Source organism: Carettochelys insculpta, chromosome 2, assembly GCF_033958435.1.
Source record: "Carettochelys insculpta isolate YL-2023 chromosome 2, ASM3395843v1, whole genome shotgun sequence".
NCBI classification, from domain to species: Eukaryota; Metazoa; Chordata; order Testudines; family Carettochelyidae; genus Carettochelys; species Carettochelys insculpta.
Genome location: NC_134138.1, coordinates 3,129,777 through 3,154,083, shown reverse-complemented (window position 1 = coordinate 3,154,083; position 24,307 = coordinate 3,129,777). Strand labels below are relative to the sequence as shown.

The window sequence follows — 24,307 nt, the reverse complement described above, 5'->3', positions numbered from 1 at the left end:
AACTAATAAACCTCGAAATGACCATTTACAGGCTCATTTTGCAGGTTGGGGCACGTGCAGACGTAGCCTTTTTTTTAATTATTGAAGTCTGGACACCAGTGATGCTTCTATTGCATTCATCGGTATCCAGACTTGTTTAGCTGTTCGGCAGCCTGGAGACAGGGCTCAATTCCTCAACACTCCAGCTCATGGCAACCAAAGATTCACTCAACTTGAGGCTGCGTGAATCAGGAATCGACCGTACATGGCTTGGCCAACAGACGTTTTAGCATATAGGCGTCTTCCTCAGCCTGGGACAGAGTTTGAGGGTTGACTTGTTGATATGTGTGTGTAAGGAATGTGCCAGCAGGAGCTCAGGACTGGGAAAGGCTTTAGGGCCTGTGTGCTTCAGAGCTTATTTGCATGAAAATCTAAATAGATGCATATGTAATACCCTCTCAACAAAGTCTGATGGGAGCAGGTGAAGCTGTGAGGTTTCATCTCTTGTCATGAGCATGTTCTTGTAAAGTCACAATTTATGCTATGATGCATGTAAGAAATGTGGGTTCTCACCCATGCTTGAAGTTGTTGTGGACTCTAGGGTAGTCACCGTTACTGCTAAAGATATGGGTTGCACAGGGATCCCTGGGGGGTGTCCATCCTGCAAGCTTACTACTTTGCTAGTTTTTATTTTAGCAAAATAAAAACTTTTCAAGGGGGTGGTTGTTTGAGTTTTAATCATGTAGTTTCTTAGATGTTAGTCTCTTAGGCACAGTTTTTTTGAGGAAAAAAAACCTGTGTAGTTTTAACTCACATTAGCTGCGTCTGCACGTGCACGGTACTTCGAAGTAGCGGCAATAACTTCGAAATAGCGCCCGTCACGTCTACACGTGTTGGGCGCTATTTCGAAGTTGATATCGACGTTAGACGGCGAGACGTCGAAGTCGCTAACCCCATGAGGAGATGGGAATAGCACCCTACTTCGACGTTCAACGTCGAAGTAGGGACATTGTAGACCATCCGCGTCCCGCAACGTCGAAATTGACGGGTCCTCCATGGCGCCCATCAGCTGGGGGGTTGAGAGACGCTCTCTCCAGCCCCGCAGCTCACTGGTGGCCGCGTGGAGCGGCCCCTTAAAGGGCCCCTCCCCCGCCCTGACTGCAGGAGGCTGAGGCAACGTGCAGGCTCCTGCCTGCACACGCGGTGGAGAGCCTGCCCAGCCCTCAGCCCCTTCTGCAGCCATGGCTGCCCAGCAGCCCCCCCAGCGCCCCCAGGGGACCCCCCCCAAGGGCAGCCAGGGCAGCCAGCCCAGCCAGAGGGCCACGCAGTCTGGGAAGCGGCAGCGGGGCCCCTCTTGGACGGAGGCCGAGATGCGGGACCTGCTGGGACTCTGGAGCGAGGAGGAGGTGCTCCAGGTAGTGGGGAGCAAGAGGCGGAACGTGGATGCGTTCGCTCGGCTGGCCGACGGCCTGGCTGCCCGGGGTCACCCTGCCCGCACTCCTGACCATGTGCGCAGCAAGGTGAAGGAGCTGCGGCAGGGTTACTCCCGGGCCCGGGATGCGGCCAGCCGATCTGGGGCCGCCCCAGTCACTTGCCCCTTTTACAGGGAGCTCAGGGACATCCTGGGCTCCCGGCACACCTCCCCCCCTCTGGCCACCCTTGACACTTCGGCTGACGAGCCCCAGCAGGCCCTGCAGCCGGGCTCCGCCCCGGAGGTAAGCCCCGCACCCCGGGGTTCCCCCCCGGAGGCCATCCCCGGGACATCACGGCAGGGGGAGGAGGAGGAGGAGGAGGGGGGCTCCTCCTCCACCGATTCCAGCCTGCAGATCCTCCTCCTGCCATCCCAGAGCAGCAGCAGGGCCTCCGACCCCCGGGGATCTCCGGACCGTGGGAGCGGACCCACAGGTAGGTACCCCTCTCTGGTGGATACCCCGGGGCTGGAGGGGCGGGGGGAACAGAGATGTGTCCAGGGCCCCCCACACGCTCACATGGCCATGGCCCCAAGGACACCAGGGACAGGGCCCTCACAGCACTGCAGCCAGCAGCCCCTGCCCCCCGCCACCCTGCATGACAGTGCCATGCCCCATCCCCAGGCCAGGGGGGAGCGGAACCTCGAGGGGCCCCCGGGCGGAGGGGGTGGGACACCCCGCAGCACCAGCAGGCGATGGAGTGGGGGGAGTGCAAAAGGGAGACCCAGGCTACAGATGAGCCACCCGAGCCGAGGAGCTCCCAGGGCCAAAGGAGGAGCCTGGCGCTACAGCTGGCAGGTGACACCTCTGCCCTGAACAAACAGGAGGGAGGAGCCGAGCTGGCTTGGAATTGGGGGGCGAGAGCGGGGGCCACAGGTAGAGGCTAGGGGAAGGGAGAGCTGATAGGCAGCCAGCCAGAGGAGAGGGAAAGCTGCATCGCAGAGGGGCCCCCCCTTGGGGTCTTCTCCCCACGACGAGTTGGAAGGACTGTCTCTTCCGACAGCTGGTGCTGTCACTCCTGCCAGAGAGTCGCTCCCATCCATCACAGCAGCATCTCCCGGGGACGGGGATGGGGAACCTGCAGCACAGGGCGGGGGGGACAAAGGCCACGGCTTGGGGACCACACTAATGCCTGTCTCCATTCTTCTTTCCCCCCTCCTCTCCTGTGTCCTGCACCTGCACCGGCACCATCCGAAGGACCGGAAGAGAGCGCCGGCGAGGCGTCGGTCGTCCCGGAGAGTCCTCCGGGACCCTCGCTTCAGGGAAGCCCCTCGGCCGAGGAACCACCGGCCCCGCGGAGGGCAAGACGGCGGACCCCGTGCCTACTGCCGGCGGTGGCCACAGACCCCCAGCTGCTGACCATCCATCGCCGGCAGCTGGAGGTGTCGGAGCAGCAGCTGGAGGTGTCCCGGCAGTACATCCGGCTGCAGGAGCAGGCGCTGGCCTGGCGCCGCGAGTCATGGGGGGCCCTGGTGGACACTGTCAACCGTCTGGTTGATTTCCTGGCCCCCCATGCCGCGCCGGCCGCGCCACCGCCCGCCATGGCCGCTCCTGCAGCCCCACCACCAGCTGCTGCAGCCGCCGCCGCCCCGTCCGCCGTCGCCCCACCACCTCCCCGCGAGGGCCACCGCGCCGAGGGACCCCTGGAGCCACCCGAGACTCGCCGGCGCTGATACCTTCCGGTGGAGCCCGCTCCCACCCAGCCGCGCACCAGACTGCAGGCCCGCCGCAGCTCCCGGCCGGGCACGCCCACCGCTGGGCTCTAGGGGCGAGGGGCCCGGGACGTGGCCCCCCCCTTCTTGGACTGACTTTGGGGACTGGGTGGGGGGTGTGGGTGTTTCCCCTGTTTGCCCCGTCCCCCCTGTACATAGTTCTCCCCGTTCTCCTCCCTGCTTTTTGTTTTTCTTTGGATGGCGCACAGAGCTTTCATTTTTTGATTGTTGTATATAGTTTTATTTCTGCCCATCTTGGTTTTGTTGGATGTTTGTTCCTCCTTTTGGGTTTCTGTTTCACATACATATATTTTTTTATTTAAAAAAAAAAAAAATTCGTGAAGACAACAAAAAAAACATTAACGTTCACCCACAAGTTCGTGCTGTCATTTCTCCTGGACAAGGGGGGGGGGCGGTGGGGTGCTCCATGGTGGTGTGGGCGTTGAGGCAGGAGTGTGGGGGAGGAAGGGGCAGGCAGTCGGGGGCCTGGCCAGAGTTCACCCCGCGGCCTGGTTGTCGAAGTGGGCCCGCAGGGCCTCCCGGACCCGGGTCCCCTCTGGGTCCACCTGCCGACTGGGGGCAGCAGGTGGCTGGACGTGGGCCCTGCTGGCTTCGGCGGCCCAGCCCTGAAGGAAGGTCTCCCCCTTGCTCTCAACAAGGTTGTGCAGGGCGCAGCAGGCACCCACAATCTGGGGGATGTTGTTGGGGCTGGCATCCAGGCGGGTGAGGAGACATCTCCATCGTCCCTTGAGGCGGCCGAAGGAGCGCTCCACCACCTGGCGCGCACGGTTCAGGCGCTCATTGAAGCGCTCCTGGCTGGCGGAGAGGTGGCCCGTGTAGGGGCGCATAAGCCACGGCCGGAGGGGGTAGGCCGCATCCGCAATCATGCAGAAGGGCATGGTGGTGTCCCCCAGAGGGATCTCCCGCTGGGGGATGTAGGTCCCCGCCTCCAGCCGGCGGCACAGGCCCGAGTTGCGGAAAACCCGGGCGTCGTGGGTGCTGCCAGGCCAGCCCACGTAAATGTCCTGGAACCGTCCCCGGCTGTCCACCAAGGCCTGCAGGACGACTGAATGGTAGCCCTTGCGGTTCACGTATCGGCCTCCGCTGTGGTCCGGGGCGCGGATGGGGATGTGGGTCCCATCCAGAGCCCCGAAGCAGTTGGGGAAGCCCAGGGTGGCAAAGGTGGCATCTGGGTCCCCCAGCCTCACGAGTCTGTGCAGGAGCATGGAGTTGATGGCACGCACGACCTGCAGGGAAAGCACATGGGACAGCCTCAATGAGGGGTGAGCAGGGTGTGCATGGCCCTGCCCTGGCCTGCCCTGGCCCCCCTGCTGTGCCCTGGCCCCCCTGGCCTGCCCTGGCCCCCCTGGCCTGCCCTGGCCCCCCTGGCCTGCCCTGCTCTGCCCTGGCCCCCCTGGCCCCCCCGGCCCCCCTGGCCTGCCCTGCTCTGCCCTGGCCCCCCTGGCCTGGCCTCCCCCTGTGGGTTCTCTTACCTCCATGAACACAGCCCCGACGGTGGCCTTTCCGACGCCAAACTGCTGCCCCACGGATCGGTAGCTGTCCGGAGTGGCCAGCTTCCAGACAGCGATGCCGACCCGTTTCTCCACGCTGAGGGCACGCCGCATGGCAGTGTCCCGGTGCCGGAGTGCGGGGCTGAGCCACTGGCACAGCTCCAGGAATGTCTGTCGGCTCATCCTGAAGTTGCGGACCCAGTGCTCGTCGTCCCACTCCCCAAGCACCAGGCGCTCCCACCAGTCGGTGCTGGTGGGGGGGCTCCACAGCCGCCGGCGTGTGAGGCGGGGGGTGGAGCGGGGTGCTGCAGGGGGAGGGGCTGAGCCCTGCTGCCCCGGGGGCATCTCCTCCCCTGGGGCAGGAAGGTGCTCAGCTGCCCCCAACATGGCAAGAGCCAGGGCAAGCCCTGCTCCTGCCAGGAGGGCTGGCTGGACCTCAAGCTGCTGCTGCTGCGGCTGCTGCTGCGGCTGCTGCTGCTGGGGGTCCATAACTGCGGCGCTCGGGGTCTGTGTGCCTATCTGGCTCGTCAGACCGCGTGCTGTGCAGGCTGAGTGTATGTGGGAGGGGCCCTTTAAGGGAGCGGCTAGCTGTTGCCCCGGAAGCGCTAGTCCGCCCTGTGACCCTGTGTGCAGCTGTGCCTGGCATCCCTATTTCGATGTTTGGTACTTTGGCGTGTAGACGTTCCCTCGCTGCGCCTATTTCGATGTTGGGCTGCGCAACGTCGAAGTTGAACATCGACGTTGCCAGCCCTGGAGGACGTGTAGACGTTATTCGTCGAAATAGCCTATTTCGATGTTGCTACATCGAAATAAGCTATTTCGATGAATAACGTCTACGGCTACGTCTACACGTGCACCCAACTTCAAAATAGCTGATTTCGATGTTGCGACATCGAAATAGGCTATTTCGATGAATAACGTCTACACGTCCTCCAGGGCTGGCAACGTCGATGTTCAACTTCGACGTTGCTCAGCCCAACATCGAAATAGGCACAGCGAGGGAACGTCTACACGCCAAAGTAGCACACATCGAAATAAGGGAGCCAGGCACAGCTGCAGACAGGGTCACGGGGCGGACTCAACAGCAAGTCGCTCCCTTAAAGGGCCCCTCCCAGACACACTTTCATTAAACAGTGCAAGATACACAGAGCCAACAACTAGTTGCAGACCCTGTATATGCAGCACGGACCCCCAGCTGCAGCAGCAGCAGCCAGAAGCCCTGGGCTAAGGGCTGCTGCCCACGGTGACCACAGAGCCCCGCAAGGGCTGGAGAGAGAGTATCTCTCAACCCCCCAGCTGATGGCCGCCATGGAGGACCCCGCTATTTCGATGTTGCGGGACGCGGATCGTCTACACGTCCCTACTTCGATGTTGAACGTCGAAGTAGAGCACTATTCCCATCCCCTCATGGGGTTAGCGACTTCGACGTCTCGCCGCCTAACGTCGATTTCAACTTCGAAATAGCGCCCAACACGTGTAGACGTGACGGGCGCTATTTCGAAGTTACTGCCGCTACTTCGAAGTAGCGTGCACGTGTAGACGCAGCCTTTTTTTCTTTTTGGTTGTGAGTTTTTAAAATATGTGGGGTTTCTTCAGAAACCAGTTTTATTAAAACCAGCTGAAAAACTCAACTTACAAGAAAAAAAAAAAGGCAACACACATTTTAAAGGTTCCTTAGTAAGCTTCCAAGTGGCTAGTGCATGTAATATTTGGTAGAAAAATTATGTGTGAACAAATAGCAAAAAGGCTGTCTGTTGTGTGTGGCTGACTGGGTTTGCTGTGCTAATGGGAACAGATCAGAGCTGTTTCAGTGTTATGGACTGAGATTTGGGCTGTGGTGGGAATGTAACACATGAGCCTACACGGGAAGGTTGCCTGGTTCCCTCTCTCAAACTGAAGTCAAATGAGGCCCAGTTAGGACTGGCAAGAGGACTGGGAAGGAGCGGGGGCAGCAAAAGCAACAGTCAAAGGTAAAGAAAATCCTGGCCGTGGCCAGAACGCATTCTCTCCCATGACCCCTCCCCCGCGGGATACCAAGGAGGTGGGATGAAGCCTTCTGTCTCAGGACCCACACAAGTGGTTGGTGACTATAAGGGATGTGGTTAAGGGCACACACTGCAGGTCTAGCGAGGCCTAATCAGAGGGGGTGTCAGAGAATGGGGCCAGCGCGGTGTTCTGCAGTGTCTGAGCTGGGAGGCGACACAGCATGAAAGCTCTGCGGTGTCAGGCTGGCAGAGGAACCCTGGGGAGCAGATTTGGCCAGGTTGCAGAGCTAGGGGGGCACTTGCTTGGAACTAACTTACCTCAGGCTTCTGATCTCCTGATTTCCGCTTCTGTCATGAGAGCTGCGGGAGGGATAAAGGGAAAGCCTTCTGACACTGCCTTGCTGGAAACCAGAGCCACCTCCCCACTTCCACCCCCAGCCACTGGGCTCACACACCTCTAGCTTGGAGGCAGAGCTGGGCCCTGCCTGTTCACATTGTCCAAATGCCCACCAGCTAAACGGGGAGCCCAGGGGGTTTGCCCTTTGGATGAAGAATGCTTGAGAACAGGGGCAGCAGCTCAGGTTTGTTCAGCTTTTGCAAAGATCTTTGCAAAGCTGTCAGCAACCGGCTGCGGCAGCTGGTTTTCCGGCAAACAGGTCCGGGGCGGGGAGGAGGGGGACAGATCCCAGGCCAGGCTGTGCTACAGTAGGGTACCTCTGTTTAAACAGTCTGCAACAAGCGAGTTAACATTAGAACACAACCAGGTTTTAGAGTTACCGGCCATTGAGCTGAATGGAGCCACTCAACATGGTCATTTCCGACTCCCTGCCGAAAGGCTGCATCAGACAGTGCTGCGCAGGGGCACGGCTGGGGGGATGCTGCTTCCCAGAACATCGGCACACCAAATGAAGCATTATTTGGACTCTGTCGGTGCTTGGGACACCCGCACCCCATTGGCCCATGTTGGGAAGGCATTTGGGATTGACGACGATTTGCGTACAGGCACAGCCGTCTCCCTGAGGCCTGTAGGGGGGCTCCTTCGGAAACGTATGGAGACTGGAGGGCAAAGCTGTGGCTGTGTCTAATTTTAGGGGAGGGAAAATGAGGGAAAATGTAATGGCACATTCAGAGCTTGGCAGGGGTGTGTAGCTAAACTCTTCCCACATGGTGCCCCTGATTCTTGGCGTACTGAGTGTGGACGTATGGATTCCCTTCCCTCCGCCCCACAGTTGGCTTGAAGTCAGTTACTGTGACAGCAGCTGCTAATCCCCGTAAACTCGGATCGGTGCTCCAGGGCACACTCTGAGCAGCAGGCTGGGCGGTAAAGCAGCCCATGCGTCACCTCCAGCTTGCCCGTCTGCAAGATCCTTAACCTCGGCTTCTTTGGGACAGAGAGAGCCGTGTTAGTCTGTATTCTAGCAAACCAAAACAGCAGTCTGCTAGCGCTTTAAAGACTAGCAAAATAATTTATTCAGGGATGAGCTTTCATGGGACAGACCCACTTCTTCAGATCATAGCCAGACCAGAACAGACACAATATATAAAGCAGAGAGGTCCACAAATCGTCATCAAGGTTGGCAAGTCAGAAGAGCAGAGGGCTGGCAGGGCTGGGGTGGGGGGAGTTAAGAGTTAGATAAAACAAGAAAGCACTTAAAAGGTAAAAGAATCCTTATAATGGGGCAGGTAGTTGCTGTCCATCTTCAAACCACATGTTAATGTGTCAAATTTGAATACGAATGTTAGTTCTGAGCATTCCCTCTGTAGACGGCCGTTAAAGTCCCTTTTCAGTAGCACACAAGCTCTCAGGTCTTTAACAGAATGGCCCGCTCCAGTAAAGTGCGGGCTGAGAGCTTGGGGTATTTGGAGTTTTTTAATGTCTGCTCTATGTCCGTTCATTCTTTGTCGAAGAGCTTTTGTGGTCTGTCCGATATACGTGGTGTGTGAGCATTGTAGAGGGGGTCAGAGGCTCAACACATTCCACATGCGCTGCCTTAGGCGCATACTCGGTATCTCATGGCAGGACAAGGTCCCCAATAGCGCAGCGCTTGAGAGGGCAGGCGCCACCTCCATGGTCACCCTTCTCAAACAGAGGCGTATGTGCTGGCTGGGCCATGTCTCACGCATGACGGATGGCTGAATACCGAAGGACCTCCTCTTCAGCGAGCTGGCGTCTGGAAAGAGGCCGAAAGGGCGACCTAAAATGCTGTACAAGGACGCATGCAAGCGTGACCTCAGCGCTCTCTCTATCAGCGTCAACACTTGATCCTGTACTTAATGTGGTTAGGTCCAGGGATGAAATCTCCAGCACAGATATGTGGGCAAAGCTGGCAACAGGGCTTGTTACAAGGAAAAGTTCCAGGATTAGTATTTTGGTGGTACAGCCTATGATTGGTAGAGAGAAGCCTGATAAGGTTGGGAGGTCGTCTGTAGGAGAGAACAGGCCTGTCACCGAGGTCCTTCTGGAGTGTGGCATCATGATTAAGGATAGGTTGTAGGTCTTTAATAATTCGTTGCAGTGGTTTGAGTTGGGGGCTGTAGGTGATGACCAGTGGTGTTCTGTTCTTGGCTTTTTTGGACCTATCTTGGGGTAGTTGGTTTCTGGGTATTCATCTAGCCCTGCTGATTTGTTCTTTTTTTTTTTTTATTTAACCTGGTGGGTAATTCAGGTTTATGAATGTTTGGTAGAGATCTTACAAAACAAAGCAGCCGAAATGCAGCACTTTAAAGACTACCCAAAAGATTTATTCGGTGATGAGCTTTCGTGGGACAGACCCACTTCTTCGGATCAATGGTAGAGATCTTGTAGTTTTCAGCCTCTGTCACTAGGATCAGAGTAGATGCGATAGTATCTCAGGGCTTGACTAGAAATGATGGATTGTGTTGTGCGTGCAGGATGGAAGCTAGAAGAATGTAGGTAAGTCTAGCGATCAGTGGGTTTCCGGTAGGGTGTGGTACCGATCAGGCCATCCTTGATTTGTACTGTAGTGTCCAGGAAAGGTATCTCTTGTGTGGAGTGGTCAAGGCATAAGTTGATGGTGGGGTGCAGATTGTTAGAGTCTCTGTGGAATTCTCCTAGAATCTCTATACCAGGGGTCCAAATTAGAAAGACGTCATCCATGTTTGGTTAGTACAGGAGGAGTCACAGGGGACGAGAGCATCTTTGGGAGAGGCAGTGACACTGCTGTGCTCCCAGGAGTGGCTCCCTTTCCCAGCAGAAAATGAAACACAATCAACACAGGTAGGACTTGAATCCACAACTCTGCAATCCTCCATTAGGCTACTGGGTCTGGCTGTAGATTACAGGCTTTTTGCTTCTGAGTGTGATGAAGGCTACTGAGCTGCCGCCCCTAAATTTTCTGCCAGTGCGGGGGTCAGGAAGGAATTTCTCACTTCCAGACGTTGGCAGCCAAGTGCCTGATTAGGCTCAAGTGGGACCTTTCTTAGAAGCAGCTGGTGTTTGCCAATGGCCCAGAAAGGCTCCCACCAACCATCCCATGCTTGGAAAGCAAATCCCTGCAAGGGAAAGGACTAGAGTGTGTTGGCAGGTGAAATAGGACGGGGTTTCTGGGCACAGCAAGAGAACGCAATCCAGGGAAACTTTGCTCAAAATCCAGGCTGCTTACAGCCTCAGGCTGCGATTTCCTTCTCACTAAGGCAAATCCAACCAGCCACCACAGCACCTCTGCCACCCCACTGGCCAGCCAGAGCCACACCAGCAAACCCCCAGACTTCCCAGCTGCTCTACCAGCCCAGACCAACAACCCCCAAATTAAGGTGAGAGGCTCTTGAGCCTATTTCACCAAACTCCACACAGATTGTTTCAGGTCCCAAAGGGCCCAGCCCCAGCCCCTGGTCAATATATACTTGGGTTTTACCCAACACAACACACTCAGCAATTCTTTAGATCCAATATCTAAAGATTTATTAACAAAAAAGAAAGAACAGGGTTAGAGAGAAGAATTGTTAAAGTAAAACTTTACTTGCATCAGTCATAACTTCCGACGCAGCCAGCGATGTTATTTGCTGATTCTTGAAAGTCTCTGAAAGTTCATTGCATGTTACATAGATGCAGTCATTGGAGCACCGTAGGTCCGGCCCGCTGGAGTCCACATGCTGGAACATGGCCCCTTGGAGACCACAAGACAAAAGATCCAATATGGACACTGCTAAATCCACCTCATCCTGCTGAGGGATGGGCCCCCAGTCCAGACAGGCTTAACTCATGAAGACTGAGGAACCAAGAAAGTCCCTGCCAGGGCCCATCTCACAGCTTTTCATACGCGGAGGGACAATTCTATTCTGCTCCATGGGCCTTGGCCCACCACCTGAGCCGGTGGGTCACTGTGCCGAGTTCCCATTCGTTGCAGGCCCAGCAGGAAACCCACCATCACAAAGTGAGCTTTGGCCGTCTGGGCCTCTTCTCAGTCTATTCTCCTGGCTGGGGTGGAGCCCCACCTCCCTCTGTGAACCTCAGCACTGAAGCATTTCTCACACAGCTGCAGAGCTAAATGTCTATAACTCTGCCGACGTCCATGCTACAGACACACAAGTAGCACATATAGCTTCAGGGCATCAGCAGCTTTCATTCGACACCTCACATACCCCCTCCCCGCCCGAGGAACAACATTTGGGGCCAATAGCCACCCTGGGAATTCAAATAGCTTCCAGACCCCACACAAAAGTTCAGCCAGATGACAGCATGGCCTATCTCTAACCCTCTGGTTCTCCGCCTAGCGCCGTGGGGCGGCCATCCACGTCACTGCAGCATGCAGGGCAGCAAACAGGATCAGGGCACCAGGGCTGTATGGTAGCCAACTGACAGTACTGCAGGTGGCCCGGACAGAGACACACGCCTCAAGGAGCGCGCTGGGGAGTGGGGCAAACTGGCGAGAAGGAGATCCCGGCCTGGGGCTGTGAGGGGCCTGCACTTTAAGCAAAGGTGCCCTGGAGTGATTTCTCCAGCCGTGCCCAGAACCTCCCGGCCGTTATGCCACTAGCATTGGCTCTGGGTCACTCCTGCAGGGACTCGGTGGGCTGTCGGGCTAGCACGGTTCGGGCTTGGTGGCCGAGCTGGAGTTCACGAGTGACGCAATGGGCCCTTGGGGTGAAAAGTCGTGGGCTGGGGGAGTAACGTAGCGGGGCCCTGAGGCGCGGTGGGGGTATTTCACGGGCTCCGCGACAGGCGTGCGCATTCCATGTTCCGGCCAGTGTGTATCATGGACCTTGCAGGGCCTGGCCTGTTGCAGCTGTCCACTTGGAGCATTAGCCCTCTTGTCCACTTGCAGCACTAGCGCTGTAGGTCAGGCTGGAGCTGCGGCTGTGGTTAGCTCCATGTTCATAGCCGGATCTCAGTTTGACTCCCACATGCCCCAGTCTCAGGGCTTTGCTGCCCCTGCTGGGCTAAGCCCAGCCAGGTGATTTGTGGGGGCCATGTTCTGAGATCGCTGGCCTGGGTAAGAAATTGGCCAAAATTCCCTGGAAACCAGAGGTGCTCACTCCAGAACCTGCAGCCCTGGTCTGGAGTAACCAGGGGGGAATTCCAGCCTGCCCCGTAGTGCCTATCCAGGCAGTGCCGATGAGGCCCCACGTAACTGTACCCTCCTGGCTACTGGAGGCTGGGGTGGACGCCCTGCTGCAGAGGCTAATTCCGTCTGGACCATCTCCCAGTTCCACCGTGAGCAGACCCCATCCCCTCTCCTTTCCCAGTCTCTGTGTAGCCGAGTCCTGCTTCTTCTGAGTCTGGGTGCCTGAGATCAGCTCGGAGGGCAGGGCAGGGCAGGGCAGGGCAGCCACCTCCAGTGCCACGCTGGAAGAGCAGCGAGTGCACCAGACCAAGAGTCAGCTCCCAGCCAGGTTTATGAGCCTCCTTTCGGTCCCAAGGGAGAGTGCAGATGTCAGCTCGTTTCCTAACAGCGGCTGAGGACAGTGGGCAAAGGGCAGCCAGGCAGGTGGCACCAGCAGGGCGAGCTGGGCAGGCAGAGAACCTTGTGTTTGGAGGAGGCTGTGGGCTCCCGTTGCTCTTAGTAGTAGCGGGGGGAGCACGGGGGGGCACACTCCAGGCCCCGGGTCTTGGGTCGGTTTTTGGGGAGCAGGTAACCCCGACCTGCCATGGAGCCCAGGGCTCCCACAGGCTGTCCCGCTGCTTGGGGCCGCCTTGCAGAGCAGGAGGAAGGATCTCATTTCCCGGGGAGGCAGCGCCGGGGCAGAGCATGCCCAGGACTCCCTCGGGGGATGTACATCTCCCGCCCCGGCAACGCACACGGGCCAATCTGCGGTGAGCTGTCAGCCAGCCCAGCCAGGCAGGCACCTTGTGCCGCTGCAGGTGACGGGCCCATCTCGTGTGCACAGGTCCGGAATGAGCAGGGGCAGTATTACCAGCGCTGCCTCTGGCAGCCCAGATGCCAGGGTGATGGGCCCCTCCCAGCATGGCTGGCCCTGTCAGGCAGTATGGCGCTTAGCCCCACCCTCCGACACAGTCCTTTTGCACCCCCAGGTGAAGAGAGGAAGGTTGCGTGGCCAGGTCAGGCATCTCTGGGTGGACGAGGGAGAGCGGCTGGGCTGAGCTGGAGCTGGGATGCAGGAAGTGTCCTGAAGGTGCGCTGGTGTGGCTGGTGTCCCGTCCCAGCCCCAGCCCGAGCCCCAGCCCCAGGGCAGGAGGATGCACTGCAGAGCAGCCTGGGAGCACGAGCCGCTGCCAGCGGGGTTTGGTTCTGGCTCTGCCTCCTGTCGGCAGGGGTGGGTGGCCATAGGGGAGGGCAGCCCAAAGAGAGGCAGCCAGCACCGGGTTCTGCCCCAGGGGCTGGGGGCAGGAGCCTGAGGTGCAAACTGTGCAAAGCTCCATCACTGACATGCAGATGGGAATCGCTGCAATCAACAGTCGGGAGGGAGCCAGGAGTCCCAGGAGTGAGGGGCTGGGGTGCAGCCTGTGCAGTGCAGGATTACACTGCCGGCGCCGTGCACTGCCCTGGGCCGGGCTTTGCGCTGGCTCAGCCATGCAGAATAGTAGGCAAGGCGACCAGCGGTGCCTGGGGCAGAGGGGCTGGCAGCAGTCACCTGTCTGGCCTGGCCCCTCAGGCTCAGGTGGGCCCATGTGTGCCCAGCCCCTCCAGCGCAACGACCCAAGGCTGCGCGCAGGCTCATGGGCCTGTCAAAGACTGAGCGAGTCCAGCCCTTGGCTCTCACATGGGCTGGGGCAGTGTCTTGTTCTCAGTAGTGCTGGGGGTTATCTCTTGAGGGGGCCTAGTAACTCTTAGCTGGAGGGTTAATAGGTGGCCTTGTCCAGGGCAGAGAACAGGCCTCCTCTGGCTTTGCCTTCCCCCCAGGACTGCAGAGCTGTCCACGGGTCACTTCCCTTGGAACGCACATCAACTCCTTGGGCTCAACGATCTGTTCCACCGGGTTGTTAGCCACGGGCCCGGCTACGCTTCAGGCACTGCGTCCGCACAGATGTGGCTGCTCTGTGCGAACAGGGAGACGGTCTCCCGCCAGCGTAGTTAATCCGCTTCCCAGAGAGGTGCTCACTGTGTCAGAGGGAGGGGTTCGTCTGCCTGCACGGGGGTGAAGGTTGTAGCTGTGTCACTCCAGAGCAAGCAAACGGGAGCAGACTCAACCCGGGACTCTCCGAGCACCTTGCCCAGACCTGAAGACAAGCTCCAGGTGGCTCGAAAGTGCCTCCCTCTCCCCAAGGGACCTTGGTCCCCAGCGGGGCCTTGCCTGGCTGTTTGGGGACACTCAGCCTCCCGAGTTAGACCCTGAGCGTGTGGACGAGGCCTACCAGCCAGGCAGTCCTGCTCCCCAGGAGCCCTGTGTCCAGCTGGGGCAGATCTCAGGGGCTGCAGAGGAAGCTGGGAGAAGCCTGCCAAACTCCCTTGTTGTCACAGCAGGTGCCTGGCTGGAGCCCTGGACCGGGAACACCAGGACTCGTGAGCCAGCTGCAAATGTTATACGCAGGGAAGGTGATGCAGGCAGGCCAGTGTTCCCCAGGACCTAGGGAGGATGTACCTGACATAGGGGAGTCACAGATTCACAGCTGGAAGACACCCCTACGGCGACCTTGCCTGCACTGACCCCCTCCACCAGGCTGTCATTGCACTAGAAATTGGTATGACAGGTTCCCCCAGGATACCAGTGAGCCCCTGACCTACCAGCCAGGGCTCCCTCAACACAGTCCTGCTGCAACCAGACACCAGCCTACCAAGGCTTCACATAGAGGTGGAGGACACACCTACCACGTTATTTACAGACTTCTGTGATGAGGGCTGCACAGGAAGGCTGCAGCTGAGGCCTTGCCCAGCGTCCCAAGAGCACACCTCCCTCTGGTGCGTAAGCCCACGTTATACCCCCCCTGTGCGGCACAGGGAACAGCCCAGCAGAAGCCCACAGAATCATGGCATCATGGAAGGGACCTCGAGAGAGTATGAGAGGTCAACAAGTCCAGTCCTCTGCATTTATGACTCTCCCAGGCCAGGGTTTGTCTGCCCTGAAAAACCTCCAGCGGTGGAGATTCCACAGCCTCCCCAGGCAATTAATTCCAGTGTTTGCCCAACCTGAGGGTTGGGAGGTTTTTCCTCAGGTCCAGCCTACCCCTCCCTTGCTGCAGTTTAAGACCATTGCCTCTTGTTCTATCCTCAGAGGTAAAGGAGAATAACGTATCTCCTGGTAACAACCTTTCAGGTACTTGAAAGTTCCAATTGTCCCCCCCCTGCCCAAATCTTCTCTTTTCTAACTTAAACAACCCCAGTTCTTTCAATCCTCCCTCACAGGCCATGTTCTCTCGCACTTTCTCCATTTGCCTTGCTCTTCTCTGGACCTTCTCCAATGTGTCCACATCTTCCCTGAAATGTGAGGCTCAGAACTGGAAACAATAGTCCAGCTGAGACCTAAGCTTCACAGAGTAGAGCAGAAGAATGACTTCTCGGATCTTGCGTGCTCCAATGAACGCACCCCAGAATGACGTGCCAGGGTTTTCTTATCACACTGTTGACTTATAGTCAGCTTGTGGCCCACTCTGACTCCCAGATCCTTTCTGCCGTGCTCCTTCGTAGGCATCTCCCATTTTGTAAGCGTGAAACAAACTGTTACTCCCTAAGTGCAGTACTTTGCATTTGTCCTCATGGAATTTCATCCTATTTATCTCAGGTGCCTTTTTCCAGTTTTCCTCTCTCTGATTTGCTTTTCTGGATTATCTTTTTCTGATTTGTTCTCTTTGCCTGCTGTTTTTGGTTCTCTGTGTTTTAAATACTGAGTCCCTTCTGGCCTGGTTATGGTCTGAAAAAAGGGTTCTGCCATACAAAAACTCACCTAATAAACTATTTCAGTAGTCTTTAAAGCACGTGCCGCAAGCTTCGAAATTGCCACGCAAATGGCCGTTTTGAAGTTCACTAAGGAAGCGCGGAAATGCCTATTCAGCGCTTCATTAGCATGCGGGCGGCAGCGGCGCTTCGAAATTGACGCTCGTCGCCGCCGCGCGGCGAGTCCAGACGGGACTCGTTTCAAAAGGACCCCGCCTACTTCCAAGTCCCCTTATTCCCATCAGCTCATAGGAATAAGGGGACTTGGAAGTAGGCGGGGTCCTTTCCAAACAAGCCCCATCTAGACCCGCCGCGCGGCGACAACAGCAAGCGTGAATTTCAAAGCGCCGCTCCTACGCGCACACTAATGAAGCGCTGAAGAGGCATTTCCGCGCTTCGTTAGTGAACTTCAAAACAGCCATTTGGAAGTTTGAGGCACGTACAGACGTAGCCCTTGACCACTCTTTGTTTTGATCTAGTTTGCTGTAATTCAGAGAAGCAGGACAATGGTATACTCCTGTTAACTGGAGTACACCATTGGCCTGCTGTTTTTGTGGGGAGGCAGCCTGGAGGCAGCTATCAATTCCTTAACACTCCAGGTCATGGCAACCAAAGATTCACACACTTTGAGGGTGTGTATCTCGGGGGTCTACCATATGTGGCTTGGCAACAGACATTTTAGCATATAGGCATCTTCCTCAGCCTGGGACAGAGTTTGGGGCTTGACTTGTTGATATGTGTGTGTAAGGAATGTGCCAGCAGGAGCTCAGGACTGGGAAAGGCTTTAGGCCCTGTGTGTTTCAGATCTCATTTGCATGAAAATCTAAATAGATGCATATGTAATACCCTCTCAACAAAGTCTGATAGGAGCAGGTGAAGCTGTGAGGTTTCATCTCTTGTCATGAGCATGTTCTTGTAAAGTCACAAGTTATGCTATCACCCAAAACAAAAAGTAGTCAAGTAGCACTTTAAAAATCAGCAAAATACTTTATTAGGTGAGCTTTCGTGGGGCAGACGCACTTCTTCATACCATATCACCCAGTCTAAAAAATGTGGGTTCTCACCCATGCTTGAAGTGTTTGTGCAATAGAGGGTAGTCACCGTGACTTGGGAAGGTATGGGTTGCACAGGGATTCTTTCATCAGGCGAGTTAAGGTTTTCCAAAATGCAAGTGTGTGGTGGGTGTGGGTGGTGGTATATTTTTTTGGAAAGGGGGTTGGGGGTGTTTTTGGGCTGTTGTTGGTGAAGGGTTGTGTGTTTGATGTTGTAAGCTTTCAGTAACTTTTTTTTTATGAAGAAGAGAAAAGATAGAACAAGCTTTTGGGTTTTTATTATGGGAGGAGTAGCTGAGTTAGGCTACATCTACACGTGAACGCTACATTTGAAACACGTCTTCTAGGGCTGGCAACGTCGGCGTTCAACATCGACGTTGCACAGCACCACATGGAAATAGGTGCTGCAAGGGAAGGTCCATATGCCACAGTAGCACACATTGAAATAAGGGTGCCAGGAACAGCTATAGACAGGGTCACAGGGCGGACTCAACAGCAAGCCGCTCCCTTAAAGGGCCCCTCCCAGACACACTTACACTAAACAACACAAGATCCACAGAGCCGACAACTGGTTGCAGACCCTGTGCATGCAGCATGGATCCCCAGCTGCAGCAGCAGCAGCCAGAAGCCCTGGGCTAAGGGCTGCTGCACACGGTGACCATAGAGCCCCGCAGGGGCTGGAGAGAGAGCGTCTCTCAACCCCTCAGCTGATGGCCGCCATGGCGGACCCCGCAATTTCGATGTTGCGGGATGCACAACGACTACACGGTCCCTACTTCGACGTTGAACGTCGAAGTAGGGCGCTATTCCTATCCCCTCATGGGGTTAGCGGCTTCGACGTCTCGCCGCCTAACGTCGATGTTAACATCGAAATAGCGCCCAACATGTGTAGCCGTGACGGGCGCTATTTCGAAGTTAGTGGCGCTACTTCGAAGTAGCGTGCACGTGTAGACACGGCTTTAGTCTGGATCTGTAACAGCAAGGAAGGGTGCTGTGGCATCTTATAGACTAACAGAAAAGATTAAATTATGAGCTTTCTGTGCTTGAAACTTTTCTGTTAGTCTATAAGGTGCCACAGGACCCTTTGTTGCTGGTTTTTTCTTGTAAGCATGCAGTGGATTGTTGCCCTGGGGGTAAAATTAGCAATTTAAAAGGGGTGCTGTAGAAGGCATGGAATTTGTAGACAGGATTTTCAAACCCTGGAGTGTAGCTGTACTTTGGAATGGCTTTGCTAATAACTGACTGGAAGAATACTAATGAGGTGCTGAAATGAATATTCAGTGCCTCATTAGCATGCTGTTGGACAGGGCACTTTGTGGCTTGGTTCCATGGGGATCCTTTGTGAAAGGCCCTTGCAAACTGGAAAATCTCCTTATCAGTGGATAGGAACAAGGGGATTTTGAAGTGTGCAGGATCCTTTGGAAAAGGACCCCCATGTAGCCAACCCACACGCAAGCAAAATGGGGCACCTTTGAAGTGCCGCGGGCGGCAGTATGCTAATGAGGTGTTGAATATTCATTTCAGCACCTCATTAGTATTCTTCGATTTGGCCATTAGCACGGCCATTTCGAAATTCTGGCCAAGTGCGGCCACAGCACCCTAGTCTTCGAAAGCCCCTAAAACCAAATAGGAATAAGGGGCTTTGCGAAGGCCCCCATCTGCACTGCATGGGCGGCCTGCTGTGGCTGCCGTTATGCTAATTAGGTGCCTCATATTCATGGTAGTGCCTCATGAGCATGTTCTGACCTTGCTTATTACCATGCCCCTTTTGGAAAGAAGGGGCTAGCGTAGACGTAGCCTTTGTGAGACTCCTTCTTGGTAGGTGCTGTAGTTAGGCCCAAAGCTGAAACTGCTACGAGCTGAGCAGAAGAACTGGCGGCTCAAGCCATGGAGAGCTGGTTTTGCCTCCAGCCACAATACAGGGGACAAACGGCCAGTGGGGGGGCAAGCAGGACACTGGACCAATGAGAGGTTGTCTGGCCTTGCCTCAGGCTCAATGAGGGGTGCATCGGGGTGATGTGTCAGGGCCTGCACAGACTGGACAGAGCTTAAGTGGGGCATTTGACGTGTGGCGCAGAGAAAGTTTGGGTGTGTGGATTGGATCCTTACAGTACTGGACTGGTGAGCCTGAGAGGCAAAGGACACTGCTCAATCCATCTGAGCTGGGACAGTTACTTGAGGGTTGGTTATGAACTCTGGGTGTGGGATTTTCCCAAGCTATTGCCATCTGATTTCTCTGCCTCTTTCATTAAAAGTTTCTTTTCTACACTCAGACTCTGTGCGTGCGAGTGGGGAAGCATCGCCTCTCCGAGGCGCCCGGGGGTGCACATTTCCCAGGCTACTGGGTGTGGACTGGACCCACTTCTGTGTGAAATGGGTGAAAAGGAGCCCCTAGATGTTGAACCCGGCCCTGCTTGCTGCCGACTCCTTCTGGCAGAAGAGTTACATGTGAACAAAGGACAGGAAAGCTGCCTGTTGTGTCTGCCTGGCTGGCTGGGTTTGCTGGGCTAATGGGAACAGATAAGAGCAGTTACAGGGTTACGGGCCGTGGTACGGGCCATGGTGGGAGTGTAATACAGGAGCATACTCTGGAAGGCTGCCTGGCTCCTTCTCTCAAACTGAAGTCAAGTTAGGCCCATTTAGGACGGGCAAGAGGGCTGGGGGGAGGGGCAGGGGCAGCAAAAGCAGCAGTAAAAGCTAAAGAAACTCCTGGCCGTGGCCAGAACGCACCCTCTCCCGTGACCCCTCCCCCATGGGATACAAAGGAGGTGGGATGAAGCCTCCTGTCTCAGGACCCACCCAAGTGGACGGTGACTATAAGGGATGTGGCTAAGGGCACACACTGCAGGTCTAGTGAGGCCTAATCAGAGGGAGTGTTAGGGCATGGGGCCAGTGCGGTGTTCTGCAGCGTCTGAGCTGGGAAGCGAGACAGCGTGAAAGCTCTGGGGTGTCAGGCTGGCAGAGGAACTCTGGGGAGCAGATTTGGCCAGGTTGCAGAGCTAGGGGTGCACTCGCTTGGAACTAACTTGCTTCGGGCTTCTGATCTCCTGATTTCCACTTGTGTGACGAGAGCGGGGGGCGGGGTGAAGGAAAAGCCTTCTAACACTGCCTCGCTGGGAACCAGAGCCACCCCCCCACTTCCACCCCCACCAACCCCCCTCTACAGCCACTGGGCTCACACACCTCTAGCCTGGAGGCAGAGCTGGGCCCTGCCTGTTCACATTGTCCAAATGCCCACCAGCTAAACGGGGAGCCCAGGGCTACGTCTACACGTGCACCCAACGTCGAAATAGCTTATTTCGATGTTGCGACATCGAAATAGGCTATTTCGATGAATAACGTCTACACGTCTTCCAGGGCTGGCAACGTCGATGTTCAACTTCGACGTTGCTCAGCCCAACATCGAAATAGGCACAGCGAGGGAACGTCTACACGCCAAAGTAGCACACATCGAAATAAGGGAGCCAGGCACAGCTGCAGACAGGGTCACGGGGCGGACTCAACAGCAAGTCGCTCCCTTAAAGGGCCCCTCCCAGACACACTTTCATTAAACAGTGCAAGATACACAGAGCCAACAACTAGTTGCAGACCCTGTATATGCAGCACGGACCCCCAGCTGCAGCAGCAGCAGCCAGAAGCCCTGGGCTAAGGGCTGCTCCCCACGGTGACCACAGAGCCCCGCAAGGGCTGGAGAGAGAGTATCTCTCAACCCCCCAGCTGATGGCCGCCATGGAGGACCCCGCTATTTCGATGTTGCGGGACGCGGATCGTCTACACGTCCCTACTTCGATGTTGAACGTCGAAGTAGGGCGCTATTCCCATCCGCTCATGGGGTTAGCGACTTCGACGTCTCGCCGCCTAACGTCGATTTCAACTTCGAAATAGCGCCCAACACGTGTAGACGTGACGGGCGCTATTTCGAAGTTACTGCCGCTACTTCGAAGTAGCGTGCACGTGTAGACGCAGCCCAGGGGTTTTGCCCTTTGGATGAAGAATGCTTGAGAACAGGGGCAGCAGCTCAGGTTTGTGCAGCTTTTGCAAAGATCTTTGCAAAGCTGTCAGCAACCGGCTGGGGCAGCTGGTTTTCCGGCAAACAGCTCCGGAGCGGGGAGGAGGGGGACAGATCCCAGGCCAGGCTGTGCTACAGACGGGCACCTCTGTTTAAACAGTCTGCAGCAAGCTAGTTAACATTAGACCACCACCAGGTTTTAGAGTCACCGGCCATTGAGCTGAATGGAGCCACTCAACACCGTCATTTCTGACTCCCTGCTGGAAGGCTGCATCAGGCAGTGCTGCGTAGGGGCACAGCTGGGGGGTTTGCTGCTTCCCAGAACATCGGCACACCAAATGAAGCATTATTTGGACTCTGTGGGTGCTTGGGACACCCCCACCCCATTGGCCCACGTTGGGAAGGCATTTGGCATTGATGACGATTTGCGTACAGGCACAGCCATCTCCCTGGGGCCTGCAGGGGGGCTCCTTCGGAAATGTTTGGAGACTGGAGGGCAAAGCTGTGGCTGAGTCTAATTTTAGGGGGGTGCAAATGAGGGAAAATGGAATGGAGCATTCAGAGCTTGGCAGGGGTGTGTAGCTAAACTCTTCCCGCATGGTGCCCCTGATTCTTGGGGTACTGAGTGTGGACATACGGATTCCCTTCCCTCCGCCCCACAGTTGGCTTGGAATCAGTTACTGTGACAGCAGCTGCTGATCCCCGTAAACTCAGACCGGTGCTCTAGGGCACACTCTGAGCAGCAGGCTGGGCAGTAAAGCAGCCCACGCGTCACCTCCGGCTTATTCCCTGTTTATACTTGGGTGCTGTATTTGCCTTTTGCCTTCCTCTGGAATCTCTCCTGTCTTCCAGGACTTTTCAAAGGTGATGGCTAAAGGCTCAGATACCTCCTTGGGCAGCTCCTGGAGTACTCCAGGGTGCATTGCATCAGCCCCTGGTGCCTTGAAGTCAGCTAAGTTACCCTAACTCAGTCTTTTTCCATTAGGACTTCTGGACCGACCTCCTTCTCGCTGGCATTACAGAATCCCAGAATCCCAGGGCTGGAAGGGACCTCAGGAGGTCATCTAGTCCAGCCCCCTGCTTCAAGCAGGATCAACCCCCACTAAGTCATCCCAGCCAGGATGTTGTCCAGCTGGGACTTATAAACCTCAAGGGATGGAGAATCCACAACCTCTCTAGGCTACACATTCCAGTGCTTCACCACCCTCCCGGGGACGTAGTTTTTCCTAATACCCAACCTACACCTCCCCCTCTTCAACATCAGACCATTGCTCCTTGTTCTGCCATCTGACACCACTGAGAACAGTTTCTCACCCTCCTCTTTAGAGCTCCCCCTCAGGAAGTTGAAGGCTGCTATCAAACTGCCCGTCAGTCTTCTCTTCTGCAAACTAGACAAGCCCAAATCCCTCACCCTCTCCTCATACGTCATGTGCACCAACCCCCTAATCATTTTTGTTGCCCTCCGCTGATCCTGCTCCAGCACATCCACATCCTTTTTATACTGGGGGGCCCAAAACTGGACACAATGGCCGTGTCTACACTAGCCCCAAACTTCGAAAAGGCCATGCAAATGGCCCTTTTGAAGTTTACTAATGAAGCTCTGAAATGCATATTCAGCGCCTCATTAGCATGCGGGCGGCCTCGGCACTTGGAAGTTGACGCAGCCTGGGAAGAGGAGGGAAGGAAGGAAGGGGTAAGGCGATGCTGGGTGGATGGAAGGTGACCACGGAATGGGAGCGAGTGGAAGCAGCAGAGCCTGTAGCCATGACCAGATGAGTGAGGAGGGAGGCGCTCAGCGTGAGAGGCGACCAGACTCACATTCACAGCTGCGTTCGGGCTGGGGGGCTGGAAAACTCTGGGGCACAAGCAGAGGTGGGAGGGAACACCCAGAGCTTGCCCCGTGTTGGAATCACCAGCTGGAAAGCTGAGAGCAGGTTGCTGGGCCAGGAGGAGGGGACAGCGATGGAGGAGGGAAGTGGGGAGGGCAGGCCAGGGCTGGGATGGTCATGCTCCGTTTGCCTCAGGACATAGAGCTCTGGGCAGGGGAGCAGGGCAGAGCCACTGCCCTGGGTGAAGCTAGCAAAAATCGGGTCCTGGTGACGGGTGCATGCAGGGACCTCTGGGAGAAAGGCGGCTGCCGAGCTGTGCTGGGGTCACCGGGGCCCATCCTGGGAGGTGCTGAGCTGGGTGGCTCGTTTGCTTGTTCCTTGCTGCTGGGACAGGGAACCCAGCCCTGGGATGGTTCAAGGTGAGGTGGGTAATTTACTGGCTCACTTGCCCTAGCACACACGGAGCCACCCCCTCTGTGCTGGCACTGGGCTGGAACCAGGCTGCTCTGAGCCGTGGTCCTCACGGTGGGATGGTGCAGCCCTGCCAGGCAGGGCCGTGGGTACAAAGCCCTCTCGCTGGGCAGGCCCGAGTTGCTCCCCGTGGCTGGCTGCTGCCCGCTTGCAAAGGCCTGGGCCAGGTCTCAGCTCACCCAGCCCCACTGCCATATGTGTCAGGGTTCGGGGGGCGGGCTAGAGTCAACTGGATAGCGGCGAGGAGGAGGGATGCAGGATGGGATTCCAGGGCAGCCGCAGCGCTGGGGGCAGGAGGGCGGGTGGCTCTTGGGCTGGGGGAGAGGAACCCAGGCTAGGCCATTGGTCACAACTGAGGAGGGACTGCAGAGCTGGGGATGGGGAGCCCATGGCTGGGCTAGCATGGGGGTGTGAGGCAGGACTGGGGGGCACTGGCAGAGCTGGGGGAGCCCAGGGATGGGCTGTGGGGGACTGGGGGGCACTGGCAGAGCTGGGGGAGCCCAGGGATGGGCTGTGGGGGACTGGGGGCACTGGCAGAGCTGGGGAGCCCAGGGATGGGCTGTGGGGGACTGGGGTCACTGGCAGAGCTGGGGGCAGAACTTGGGGTTGGGACTGAGGAGCATCTGCAGGGCAGTGTGAGCAGCCTGCACACCCTGGGCCTGTGCTACCCCCGACCCTGGCGCTGTGCCCAGCCAGCCACCGCCCATGGGGCTGAGCCATGTGACCGGAGCCGGGTGAGAATCCCGCTGCTCCTTTTCTGGCTGGGGCGCCGAGCGGGGGTGGTGCTGCTGGAGTACATCAGGCCCCAGCTCCCTCCAAGACTCCAGGCAGCAAGAGCTGAGCCAGGCCACGCCCTGCCACGGCCCTGCCAGCTCTACCAGCCTGGTGCCCAGTGGCCCCAGCCCAGGCAGGGAGGGACTACGCCCAGGGCCGGTCAGGTTCACAGGGTGTTCCCAGACTGGCTCCGCAGCATCTGCAGGGCGTGACCCAGCCGCGCCTG

At 56.8% G+C, this 24,307-nt stretch overlaps 1 protein-coding gene across 1 annotated transcript; it reads left to right on the top strand.

The window, feature by feature from the left end:
* The first annotated feature begins 1,021 nt into the window (after window positions 1-1,021).
* LOC142008374 (uncharacterized) lies at window positions 1,022-3,550 on the top strand. The gene is made up of 2 exons (XM_074985560.1): window positions 1,022-1,884; window positions 2,646-3,550. The coding sequence occupies exons 1-2, from the start codon at window positions 1,221-1,223 to the stop codon at window positions 3,119-3,121; spliced, it is 1,140 nt and encodes a 379-aa protein (XP_074841661.1). The 5' UTR covers window positions 1,022-1,220; the 3' UTR covers window positions 3,122-3,550.
* Window positions 3,551-24,307: the final 20,757 nt, after the last annotated feature.

Bases quoted from the DNA above. Each gene is read 5' to 3' on its own strand.
- LOC142008374 (XM_074985560.1), top strand. From the start codon at position 1,221: ATGGCTGCCCAGCAGCCCCCCCAGCGCCCCCAGGGGACCCCCCCCAAG. The intron at 1,885-2,645 runs GTAGGTACCCCT...CACCATCCGAAG, and splicing joins CCGTGGGAGCGGACCCACAG to GACCGGAAGAGAGCGCCGGC.